Source organism: Aquarana catesbeiana, linkage group LG01 (genome assembly GCF_042186555.1).
Source record: "Aquarana catesbeiana isolate 2022-GZ linkage group LG01, ASM4218655v1, whole genome shotgun sequence".
NCBI lineage: Eukaryota > Metazoa > Chordata > Amphibia > Anura > Ranidae > Aquarana > Aquarana catesbeiana.
Window position 1 is genome coordinate 170,033,035 of NC_133324.1, and position 13,666 is coordinate 170,046,700.

Sequence of the window (13,666 nt, forward strand, 5' to 3'; positions counted from 1 at the left end):
GGAGTAAAGGGATATAGTGGTGTCGTTTCTAGGCCTAAAGTGGAAAGCTCTTAATGAGTTAGCAGAAACACCATGGTAAGTCATCCCTCTGTTCACTTCTCTTACTCCTGTCAGTATGATCCCTGTTAGCACTTCTGCGTGCAGCAGAGCCTGATTGGCTCCTGGTGATAACCCTCCCTCTGCCCATGTGTTTGATGCTGTGCAAGGGATAACAGGGGACTGATATCAAAACCGCTCAGAGATATGCATGCCAGTTGTATATCAAATACATTTAATTACTGTAAAGGGATACACAACTGCATTAAATAATTTTTCATATGTGCCTGGAATTTACTCCTTACCTTCACGCCACGGTTTGTCACCTGACTTATGGACTTGAAGTCTGAAACAATAAATGCTACAAGATATGTGCTCATCTTCACACTGACATCAAAGTGGTCTTCTAGGATCCCGCCGTCCAGTTTTACACTCTTCACCTGGATAGAGAAATGTTCCAGAATTTGGTGAGTCAGGAGAATGTGGATTATACATAAAGACAATTGTTGGATGCCCCAAGCAATTGGTGTGGATAGCTCTGTGGATTTTACCGCTTATAATATGAGGTCTATATACTCTTCAAAAAGTCCTTTTCCAAATTTTTGAGGTGGTGATCCCTCTTTCAACAGATGTGGTTGTAGCACAGTGACTAAGCAGTTAGCACCCCCAGCTAGCAGCACTAGGGTTGTTGGTTTGAATCCCAACCACAGCACTGCATGCCTGGAGTTTACTACCTGCATGGGTTTCCTTCCACACGCCAAAGACATGCTGGTAGTTTAATTGGCTCCTGTCTAAATTAGCCCTAGTATGTGTGTGTGTATGAATGTGCGTTAGGTATCTTAGATTGTAAGCTCCATGAGGGTAGGGACTGATGTGAATGTATAATATATATGTAAAACGCTGCGTAAATTGACAGCGCTATATAAGAACCTGAAATAAATAAAATACCATGAAGATAGCTGATCTTTCATGTGTGGTAGATGGAATCTGTTACTCCTTATATAGGTATACCTTTCCATTTCACTATATAGAAAAAGTACTGTTCCAGGTATATTCCACAACTTGTGACCTTAATTCAACAAGTAATAATACCTGTACCAGACACATTATCAGATCATTATCGCATGATCAGCTAGTGAAAGGCCTTTGTTTCCTGCTTCTGATAATCATACCTCTGAACTTTTGAAAATTAGTGGACCTTAGAATGGAACAAGGCAGAGTAACCATGCTCCACTGAAAAGCTCTCTCTACCACTCCATTATCTGACAGGAGTAGTAACATTTCTGTCACTACTCCTGTCAGCTTAGAGTGGCTGAGGTAGAGGAAACTCCTAGAGGCCCAAAGATGTGGTAGGCAAGCTGATTATCTGGAGTCTCCAGGCTAAATCCAGAGAGTTTCCAGGTATGGTGATAATGAAGACATTACACCAGAGAAACTGACACAGCCTTTGAGGTAATTTAAGGAAGAAGTCTAACCCAACTGCCACTTGGAAGTACCGGTGGTCTAGAAAACCCAGAGTATCTGTCTGAGGTTCATGAGTAGCAACTCTTAAGAGAACCGATCAATAATCCTACCAGCATCACAAGCCAATACCAATGAGGATATCAAATACTTACCCAGATTTTTCCAAGCAACATGATACAAAATTCTGCTGAACTTCTGTGCATGAGCCCTTTGGTGTATTACTGTGCCCTGCTCTGAAGTATTAGAAGAGGAGGCATGTTAATATGCTTGAGCCTCTACCCAGTGCATTTGGTTTCAGTATAAGTCCTGGCATGCTGGTTACTGTCTCACAAGCAATGGTTACCAAGGCAAGGTCATAACTGAAAAAATTGAAAATGGTAGTGCCCAGGATCCCAGATGTTGGCATTACTGACTAAAGTGAATGGCACTACTATTAAAAGTGGTTGCAAACTTAAGACATGAAATATGAACAAGCATATCCTTCTACAGTGCAATAAGGCCTGATTCACACCTATGCAGGTTGCAGTTTGCATATTCAAGGTGCATTTTGAGTTTTTCAATACACGCTTTTGATCCATTGAAGCCTATGGGACCAAAAACCAGAAAAAAGTCCCTGACCCTTTCCATAAAATGCACAGATGTGAACTACATCCATAGAAAACCATATTAAATGGACTGTAGTGTGTTTCTGCAAAACTGAAAACACAGTAAAAATGCATAGGTGTGAACCAGGCCTAGTGTCACTTTTGTCTGCTGTTTTGGACCTCTTCGATCAGTAGTAATCACTTCTGACAAGTTTTTCTACTACCAAGAGACAAATAATGATAGGGGACAGACCTTCAGCTGATTGACAGCCTCAGCTCTGTTCCTGGGTGCTGTGTGGAGGGGGTGTGTCCCTTCCCTCCAATCAGCTCTTAGAGCTCTCTTCACTGAGCTCTGCAGACTTCAACTCCCCGTCCCTCTTTCTGAACTCTCAGACAAACTTGAAAATTTACAACTTTGAATAGATGTAATGAAAGTGCTGCAGATAAACAGGTACAACTTGTAGGAGGATTTGTTTCATCTCTGTGTATCACCTAAGGGCAGTCACTTCACTGGTTAGATGGAAGGGTTTACAACCACTTTAATGTGTCTCCAGTGAACTTTAAAGTTCATTGTAAAAACAGAAGTCCTCTCCTCAGGCCACCCCCAAGGTGAAACCCCTCTTCAACCTACAAACATGGGAGCAAATGATGACAACTGTGGCATCTATTCAAAATTAACTGGGTTTCAAAGAATGGTAAGCAATGAATACAGCATAGTTCTTTACATGGCCAATACAGGACGTTCAGCTGTCTTTCACCATTTGACATAAAAGGTACTTACTATAGGCATATTGGACACAGCACTGTGTCTTGCTTCTCGCCGTATCTTTATGGAGAAGGTGGCTTTGAAGGCGGGCTCATCAAAACAAGGGAAAGCCATCCGTGCTGCTGTGGGCTCAAACTGGGTTGAAGCCAGAACTCTGGAAGAAATGTTATACAGGACGTATATTATGGTTGCTACATATAGCATTAGAGGACTGGTTTACATTTCTGTGGGGATAATTAGACCAAATCTGTGTATAATTCACTGCAGCCTGGGTATACTCTTAATTTGACAACTATAACTGTATTGGATACGGGCCAATGCTAACAAGGAGAACTAATACACAGATCTTTTTCCAATTATGAGCACAGCATGAAGGGTTAGAACCTCTGCAAGGTATGAAAGTGACACTAAACTGGTTTAAAAGAAGAGAACATAAAAAGGACATTCTTTTGCTCCCGGCCTCCTCCAATATGCTTTTTTTTATTGCCGTAATGCAGCTTCCTGTTACAGGGTGGCTACATTTGTTCTCCACCTTCCCACTGTACTGTATGTAGGAACATAGCCACACTTTCTTGCTTACTCCCAACTTAGAATACTATGGACCAGGGGTAGGCAACCCCCGGCACTGGTGCCTCAAACGGCTATTTTGCCGGCACTCGACTCCCTCCCCATCAGCAGAGCAGTGCAGGGAAGTGTCAATGAGACACTAATGCATTCCAGTCTCACAATTCCCCATGCCGCATCTGCACTGGGGGGAACGCACTGTGCCCCCACACATTGTAAACAATGGGAAACATTGATTGGTTATCTAACTTTGTTGTAGCTGCGATCGTCAGATTTTGTGATGGAGAACAGACTGGGTACAGTTCTGCTAGGGGGGCGGTCCCTGTTTCCAGGAGGAGGAGGACTGTGATTGGCCACTGCCAAACCAATCACAGTCCTGCTATTCCTGCCCACCATCTGGAGGAAGATGACTCGCTTGGTTGCCACTACCAATCTCAGAAAGAAGGGATTTTACTGTGATTGAGAAAACCACAATCAGGTGACAGTTTGTGGAATTACTGTTGAGCTTCTGGGAACTTTGTTGAAAAAAAAAAAAAAAAAATTTATATATTTATATATATATATATATATATATATATATATATATATATATATCTGCATCTACTACTACCAACCTCTACATGACCTACTCCCAACCTCTGAACTCTGCGTCACTTACTTTTGAACCCCAGCACTCTGTGTCCCTTTGAGCCAAAGCCAGTATTCAGTGCAATGAAAATCACAACAAATTTTGCTGCAGTGGGCACGATCTTGCACACAGGCCCACTGCTTTCAGAACATGCCCCTGACCTGAGCTCATCATTCCGTATCCATTTTGAGATGCTTGTATGTGACATCACATAAAAGAACGTGGGTTGGATGCGAGAGGTGGATCAGCAGGGATGAGTGTGCCACGACAGGTAGTTGTGTCTCATCTCTACTTCCTTGCACCACTCTGCATATCGCGCATATCATAGATGAGAAGAGGGTACAGCAGTGAAGCAGATGAGTAGGAGTGTACAGCGGTCAGGAAAAAGATGAGCTGGGGGGTTTAGTAGTGAGACAAAAGAGCAGGAGAGTATGAAAGTGGGGCAGATGTGCAGGGGGTACAGTAGTGGAAGAGATGAGAAGGGGGTTCAGCAGTGGGACAGAAAAGCAAGGGGGTTACAGTGATGGGGGCAAATGAGCAGGGAGTTACAGTGGTAGGACAGAGGAGCGGGGGGGGGGTCAGTGATGGGCCAGATGAGCAATGGGGTTAGGGGGTTACACTGCTGGGGCAGAAGAGCAGGGGGGTACAGAGGTGGGACAGTTATGCAGGGGGTACAGTTGCAGGGCAGAGGAGAAAGGAGGTTACAGTGGTGGGGCAGAAGAGCAGGGGGATACAGAGGCGAGGCAGATGTGCAGGAGCTAAAGTGGTGGGGCAGATGAAAAAAGGGTTACAGTGGTGGGTGCGATGAGAAAGGGGTTCAGCGGTAGGGCAGATGTTCAGCGGGGTACAGTGGTGGGGCAGAAGTGCAGGAGGTACAAAGGTGGGAGAGATGAGAAGGGGGTTCAGCAGTGAGACAGAAGACTACAGTACAGTGATAGGGCAAGATGAGCAGGGGGTTACAGTGGTGGGACAGATGAGCAGGGGGGGTTCAGTGTTGTGCCAGATGAGAAGGGGGTTACAGTGGTGGAAAAGATAAACAGGGGGTTCTGTGTTGGGCAGATGTGAAAGGGAGGTGCATTAGTGGGACAGATGAGCAGGGGGTTACAGTGGTGTGGCAGAAGAGCAGGAGGTACAGAAGTGGAGCAGAAGAGCAGGGGGATACAGAGGTAGGATAGAAGAGCAGGGGGAACAGTGGTGGGGCAGATGAGAAAGGGGGTTACAGTGGTGGGGCAGATGAGCGGGAGGGGTTACAGTGGTGGGACAGAAGAGCAGGGTGGTACAGTGGTGGGGCACATGTGCAGGGGGTTACAGTGGTGGGACAGAAGAGCAGGGTGGTACAGTGGTGGGGCACATGTGCAGGGGGTTACAGTGGTGGGACAGATGAGCAGGGGGTACCAGAGGTGGGGCAGATGTGCAGGGTAGTACAGTGGGGGAACAGATTTGCAGGGGGTACCGTGGTCTGAGGTGTGATGGTGCAGGAATTGGGGCTGATCTGAGGCATGAGAGTGCAGGATGTTAATTAGTCACTATTACTCAAGTAGTTTACAGCATTTACTTTATAAAAATCCTTTTCTTGATTGAGAGTATGAAGTTAACAATTTTTTGTTATAAAATCGGCATGCTCAATTTCTTTGAAAACATTTTTCGGCACACTGTGCTCAAAAGGTTGCCTACTCCTACTATGGACTATGGGATTTGTAGAGCGCATAGAGAGGTCCATGTGACTGCAACTAACGTGCAATGCTCATTCCGAACGAATGGAAGTGAAAGCAAATGGAGAGGTTTGGGAGCTCATGAAGGATATTACAAGGAGCCAGAAAAACACAGTAAGAAACAGTTTGATAAAATATAGATTGCAAAGCCATTAGGTAGTGGATTGATATGGGTTTTCTTGAAGAATAAAGATATCATTTAGTGTCACTTTAACTGCTCTCTGTGCCCCCAGTAGTTACCAGTAATGGAATTAAGAAAAAATAATCCCCAATGGAGACACAGAGCAACAAAAACTTGACAGAGGTTCTAACCCTTTACGACTCAAAATAAACAAAAAACAAAAAAAAAAATTTGGGCTGGAGTTGCAAAAAAAATTGGACTTGGTTTTAGCTCCAATTTATATAATTTAAAGTTGAACTCCAAGCTAATTTTTGCCACAATCTGAATGATGAGTAAAGGTTCATTTCTATGGGTAATTGTTTTATTTTTTTCTCTAGTTTTCTGTGCTCATTTGTTTTGTAAATTAGCCCAGATTTATTTGTTAAAGAGACCCTGTCTCGGACAAACAAATTTTCAGATGAAACCACAGAAAAATCAAGCATTAGATATGCTTATTTGCAGCATTTTCCTTTCCATAAAATATTGTGAACTTTTTAGCAAATTTGACTTGTTCAGGAAGAGTCAATTTCCTAGCACAGCCAGAGTTTCCTATCCTTCCTGCCATGTTATAACCCCCCTCCTTTTCTGGGAGTGTCTATTTACTGTCTGTGCAGTCCTAGCTCCTTTCCCCCTCCCCACTTCTCTCTACATAACCCTTTATATAGCTGCTGGGGTAGCAGCAAAGCGGACTACTATTAAATATCACTTGAGTCTTTTGGGTTCTACTGACATCCAAAATGGCAGCATCCCAGCAGCAGTTTCGGGGCTTTTGGATGTTTACACAAGGAAGGCTTTTACAGACAAATGACATGCAAATATGTCAAATGCATATATAACAATATGGGAAGATGGTAGAGCTGCACGATTCTGGAAAAAATGAGAATTGCAATTTTTTTGCTTAGAATAAAGATCACAATTCTCTCACGATTCTCGGCGTAACATCATCTTTCACATTATACAAAAAAATGGGCTTACTTTACTGTTTAGTTTTTTAATTCATTGAAGTGCATCTTTTCCCAAAAAATTGTGTTTGAAAGACCGCTGCGCAAATACAGTGTGACATAAAACATTGCAACGACCGCCATTTTATTCTTTCTATTGCCGTGACCCCTTGATAAAATTTCCCAAGTGGTGGGGACCCCTAACAGTAAAATTATGTTCGTAGCATGGGTTGTCAGCACGCAAGGCAAGACAAGTAATTTGTGCCCCTAACCCATGGACATTTAGCGCTCCCTGAGTCCCTTCCACTCGTACAGTATTAAAACCCCTTATGGTACATTTAAGGATGTAAAAACTCTACCTATGTTCTCCTTTCTTTCCCTTTTATCTCTCTCTATCCTGATTTCTTGATTCCCCCCCCATCCCTCTCTCTAGCCGTCTTTCCTGTTCTTTCTCTTATTCTTTCTCTCCCTTTTTCTTTGTTCCTCCCCCTCTTTTCCTCTCCTCTCCATGTATTCTCTATTTTTATTCCTTCTCTTACTCCTTGGTGGGGGGAATGGGATGAGTGGCACTGCTGACGGGGAGTTGGGATGAGTGGCAATGCTGAGGGGAGTTCTGATCAGCCAACTTAGGTGCTCTTGATCGAGGTCATCTGCTGATCTGAGAACTGTAGTGGGGACTTTTAATGGCAGCTATAATCACAGGTAGTGTTACTCACTGTGTCTCCAACTTTGTGGTGTCTCATAGCAGTGACACCGATGCCGAAATCAGGAGATAGGATCTCCTCCAGCCCCTTCCACTTCCCATTTCTCACCAGTCAGATGACCTCTAGTCTCTGCCCCCCCCAGCCATGCCATGAATGGGCGATTGCAAAGTGGCTGAGTGGGCGGCCGCGGGCTCCAGGAACAGCCCTAGCTGGGCGGACACAGGCTCCAGGGACAGCCCTGCTGGGCGGACACAAAAAGACTGGGAGAGCGGTGCAGGCTTCAGGAACAGCCCAGGATACGGTGAACCTTTGTCAAATCATCATTCGACCCCCAGGTTGAGAACCACTGCTCTAGGGTTTCTGTTAAAAAAATATATATAATGTTTGGGGGTTAGTCTTTAGGTGGTTAAACTGGCCTCATTTACAGACCGAAGTTCATCCCTTTGATCTAAAAGAACCAAATGATACAATGGTTTTTTTTTTATCTCAGCGCTAAGCAATGTTGTGATAAACTTTGACTTTGCTGGGTTTTTTTTTTTGATGGCTTGAATTGAGATCGCAATTTTTTAACGATTAATCGTGCAGCACTAGAAGATGGTTGTTGAAATTAAGGGTATGGTGACATGGTCTCTTTAAAATCAAACTTTCCTTTCCCCAAGTTTTTTCAAACAATCTCCTTTATTTCCCAAAATGTGCAGCCTAAGCAGATTGCTCCCATCTGCTTTGAAAATCTACTACCGATATGCAGCTTTTGACTGTCTGTGAGAAGTAGGAATCCCCATCTACATCCCCATCTCTCATTGTCTGGCTTCTCCTTCTCTATGTGAAGGGCAAGATGGCAGCAAGACATTGTAAACACTGTTTTTCAAGTTGACATATTGGACAGAGTTCAAGCACCAGTGAATTGATTATAATCGTATTGTCAGCAGATTATGTACAGGATTGAAAAGTAAAGAATTGCTTTTACACCTAACAGCTCATGCACAGAGTTCGAAAAGCACATTTACCTGACTTCTCCGTCTGGAGTTTTGTAGGTACCTTTATAAAACCCATGGAAGCTTTCTGAAAGATAGCCTTTGTACTCAATGTACAAAGTATAGTTTTTCCCAGGATTCAAGGCATTGGCAGGTTGTAGTGCAATCTGCTCACTTGCAGGATGTTCCAGAAGTAGTACATCTTGTTGTACCAGGCTACTTCCAACTTTGCTCTGTATGCCAGTCTTTGTAATGTTCAAATGTTTGCTGTGCAGGATGATGGATTTGGTAGGCTGTGTGACAACGACAGTGATCATAGCCAGGCCACCGAAAGTGAGTGTGGTTAGATTTGGGTGTATAAGAAGGTCATAGTGCAGAGGAATGACATAATTAGGCAACCTAAGATTGTTCCATGGAAACACATCATTAGAACTGTCCATGTCTCCAGCACTGACTGCCACAGAGGACACTGAGTAAGCAGTCCATGTCAAATAGAAAAGTCCAGTGTAAAGAAGACTATTCATGGTTATACTGCCTGTCCGGTGACAATGACTAGCTTGGATTCAGACAGCAGACCACTGTAAACCTAGAAATTTAGGATATAAAGAGAAACAATAAAAGAGAAATTACACAGATAGGCATAACATCTATGGCCTATAATCTTTATTTATTAATCATATATATACTGTATGTGTATAGTGATATTCTGGGCTTCAAGATCACCAGCCTACCGAATTTGTAAAAGCAAAGTGTCTTTTATTTTTCTAAAACAAGCAAACAAAATGGCTTTTCTTCAGAATGCGAAAACACAAACAGTCCATAAACCCCGAACCAAAATAAACCTTCGGCTTGCTGCCAGTAAAACTTGGCCCTTAACTTGTTTCGAGGAGTCCATAGAAAAGGTCACCAAAGCCAGCAGTGTCTCAGCAACGAACAGCATACAGCTTTTCCTCACAAGCATGTTATCAAACATGATAACAACATCAAACACACCTCCAAGTTGACCACTGCCTTGCTAAATAAGCTGAGGGTAAAGGTGATGGACTGGCCAAGCATGTCTCCAGACCTAAACCCTATTAAGCATCTGTGGGGCATCCTCAAATAGAAGGTGGAGGAGCATAAAGTCTCTATCATCCACCAGCTCCGTGATGTTGTCATGGAGGAGTGGAAGAGGACTCCAGTGGCAACCTGTGAAGCTCTGGTGAACTCCATGCCCAAAAGGGTTAAGGCAGTGCTGGAAAATAATGGTGGCCACACAAAACATTGACACTTTGGGCCAAATTTGTACATTTTCACTTAGGGGTGTACTCACTTTTGTTGCCAACGGTTTAGACATTAATGGCTGTGTGTTCAGTTATTTTGAGGGGTCAGCAAATTTACACTGTTACACAAGCTGTACACTCACTACTTTACAGTGTAGCAAAGTGTCATTTCTTCAGTGTTGTCACATGAAAAGATAGAATAAAATATTTACAAAAATGTGAGGGGTATATATATATATATATATATATATATATATATATATATATATATATATATACACACAGTTGTGTCAATAGTTTACATTCCCTTTCAGAATTTATGATTTCTTGCCCATTTTTCAGAGAATATGAATAATACAAAAACTTTTCTTTCACTCATGGTTAGTATTTGGCTGAAGCCATTTATTATCAATCAGCCGTGTTTACTCTTTTTAAATCATAATCACAACAGAAACTACCCAAATGACCCTAATCAAAAGTTTACATACCCCAGTTCTTAATACCGTGTATTGCCCCCTTTAACATCAATGACAGCTTGAAGTCTTTTGTGGTATTTGTGGATGAGTCTCTTTATCTTCTCAGATGGTAAAGCTGCCCATTCCTCTTGGCAAAAAGCCTCCAGTTCTTATAAATTCTTGGGCTGTCTTGCATGAACTGCACGTTTGAGATCTCCCCAGAGTGGCTCAATGATATTGAGGTCAGGAGACTGAGATGGCCACTCCAGAACCTTCACTTTATTCTGCTGTAGTCAACGACATGTCGACTTGGCCTTGTGTTTTGGATCATTGTCATGTTGAAATGTCCAAGTACGTCCCATGGGCAGCTTCCTGGCTGATGAATGCAAATGTTCCTCCAGTATTTTTTGATAACATACTGCATTCATCTTGCCATCAATTTTGACCAAATTTCCTGTGTCTTTGTAGCACACACATCCCCAAAACATCAGCGATCCACCTCCGTGTGTCACAGTAGCAATGGTGTACCTTTCATCATAGGCCTTGTTGACTCCTCTCCAAATGTAGCATTTATGGTTGTGGCCAAAAATTTTGGTCTCATCACTCCAAATGACTTTGTGTCAGAAGGTTTGAGGCTTGTCTCTGTGCTGTTTGGCATATTGTAAACGAGATACTTTGTGGCATTTGCGTAGTAATGGCTTTCTTCTGACGACTTGACCATGCAGCCCATCTTTCTTCAAGTGGCTCCTTATTGTGCATATTGAGACAGCCACGCCACATGTTTTCAGAGAGTCCTGTATTTCACCTGAAGTTATTTGTGGGTTTTTCTTTGCATCCCAAACAATTTTCCTGGCAGTTGTGGCTCAAATTGTAGTTGGTTTACCTGACCGTGGTTTAGTTTCAACAGAATCCCTCATTTTCCACTTTTTGATTAGAGTTTGAACACCGCTGATTGGCATTCTCAAGTCCTTGGATATCTTTTTAAATCCCTTTCCTGTTTTATACAGTTCAACTACCTTTTAGCCGCAGATCCTTTGACAATTCTTTTGCTTTCCCCATGAATCAGAATCCAGAAATGTCAGTGCAGCACTCGATATAAGATGCAAGGGTCTGTCAGGAGTCCAGAAACTCACTGACCTTTTATACACACACACTAATTACAAGCAAACAGATCACAGGTGAGGATGGTTACCTTTAATAGCCAGTCAAACCCCTTTGTGTCAACTTGTGTGCATGTTATCAGGCCAAAATCACCAGGGTATGTAAACTTTTGATCAGGGTCATTTGGATAGTTTCTGTTGTGATTATGATGTAAAAAGAGTAAACATAGTTGATTGATAATAAATGGCTTCAGCCAAACACTAACCATGAGTGAAAGAAAGTTTTTGTGTTATTCATATTCTCTGAAAAATGGCCAAGAAATAAATTCTGCCAGGGTATGTAAACTTATGAGCACAACTGTATATAATCAACATTTGCACAGACATTGCATGAATAACCTCTGTAATGTGTCTAATATTTTTTTCCTGTAATCTTCAGCTCCATCTAGTGGCCATAATGCACTACTTTCCTGAAATGCCGTAATCAGGAGAATACTGCATTATGGCCACTAGATGGAGCTGACAATCATAGGAAATAAATGTAGCAGACACATTAGTGGGATTATTTGTGACAGCTGTGTAGGGCCGAAACAACTAATTGATTAATTGACAACTAATAAATTATGAAAATAGTTAACAACTATTTTCATAATCAATTAATCGGCAGCCGAATAGTTGGCCTGCATACAGAATGCATTATTTGTTTACATCCCAGGAAATACAGTTCAGTACACCATCCATACACGTCAGTAAGTGCCTGAGAACTTGTGAATGTGAATGTGTGAGGAGCAATGCCTCATGGGACATGTAGTCCTGGGCAGGAAGTGAGTGGTTCTAAAGGCAGAGGTTTTTTTACCTTGCTATAGGGCCTCTCCAGACTGGAGGTAATATAAGGCATTACAATTAAATTTAAAGTAAACTTTTACCAGTATTGTGCATTATATTTAAAATGATCATATCCATGAAAAAAAAAGCTTTTAGTACTACTTTAATATAAAAGATGTATATCTCCATTCTACACCACTTCATATAGCTTCATTTCTGACTCCTAGCTAAAATGTCCATATATCCTACTTCTGGGTGTATTTATTATTATATATACAGTATCTCACAAAAGTGAGTACACCCCTCACATGCTTGTAAATATGTTATTATATCTTTTCATGTGACAACATTAAATTACACTTTGCTACAATGTAAAGTAGCGAGTGTACAGCTTGTATAACAGTGTAAATTTGCTGTCCCCTTAAAATATCTCAACACACCATTAATGTCTAAACCGCTAGCAACAAAAGTGAGTATGTCCAAATTGAGCCCAAAGTGTTAATATTTTGTGTGACCACCATTATTTTCCAGCACTGCCTTAACCCCCTTGGGCATGGAGTTCACCAGAGCTTCACAGGTTGCCACTGGAGTCCTTTTCCACTCCTCCATGACGACATCACAGAGCTGGTGGAAGTTAGAGACCTTGAGCTCCTCCACCTTCCGATTGAGGATGCCCCACAGATGCTCAATAGGGTTTAGGTCGGAGTCAGACTTGGCTAGTCCATCACCTTTACCCTCAGCTTCTTTAGCAAGGCAGTGGTTGTCTTGGAGGTGTGTTTTGGGGTCGTTATGTTGGAATACTGCCCTGTGGCCCAGTCTCCAATGGGAGGGGATCATGCTCTGCTTCAGCATGTCACAGTACATGTTGGCCTTCATGGTTCCCTCAATGAACTGTAGCTCCCCAGTGCTGGCAGCACTTATGCAGCACTAGACCATGACACTCCCAACACAATGCTTGACTGTAGGCAAGATACACTTGTCTATGTAATCCTCACCTGGTTGCCGCCACACATGCTTGACACCATCTGAACCAAATAAATGTTTCTTGGTCTCATCAGACCACAGTTCCAGTAATCCATGTCCTTAGTCTGCTCGTCTTCAGCAAACTGTTTGCAGGCTTTCTTGTGCATTATCTTTAGGAGAGGCTTCCTTCTGGGATGACAGCCATGCAGACCAATTTGATGCAGTGTATGGTCTGAGCACTGACAGGTTGACCCCCTACCCCTTCAACCTCTGCAGCAATGCTGGCAGCACTCATACGTCTATTTCCCAAAGACAACCTCTGGATATGACACTGAGCACGTGCACTCAACTTCTTTGGTCAACCATGGCAAAGCCTGTACTGAGTGGAACCTGTCCTGTTAAACCGCAGCATGGTCTTGGCCACCGTGCTGCAGCTCAGTTTCAGGGTCTTGGCAATCTTCTTATAGCCTAGGCCATCTTTATGTAGAGCAACAATTCTTTTTTTCAGATCCTCACAGAGTTTTTTGC

General features: G+C 42.6%; 1 protein-coding gene across 1 annotated transcript in view; it reads right to left on the minus strand.

Moving 5' to 3' along the window:
* ERAP1 (endoplasmic reticulum aminopeptidase 1) overlaps positions 1-13,666 on the minus strand; it is a 127,214-nt gene that overhangs the window by 39,319 nt on the left and 74,229 nt on the right. The window contains exons 3-5 of the mRNA XM_073624558.1: positions 8,567-9,119; positions 2,866-3,004; positions 342-476 (exon numbers count right to left, since the gene is read on the minus strand). Of these exons, the coding sequence (XP_073480659.1) occupies positions 342-476; positions 2,866-3,004; positions 8,567-9,057 (765 nt within the window). The 5' untranslated portion in view covers positions 9,058-9,119. The remainder of the gene's footprint in view (positions 1-341; positions 477-2,865; positions 3,005-8,566; positions 9,120-13,666) is intronic.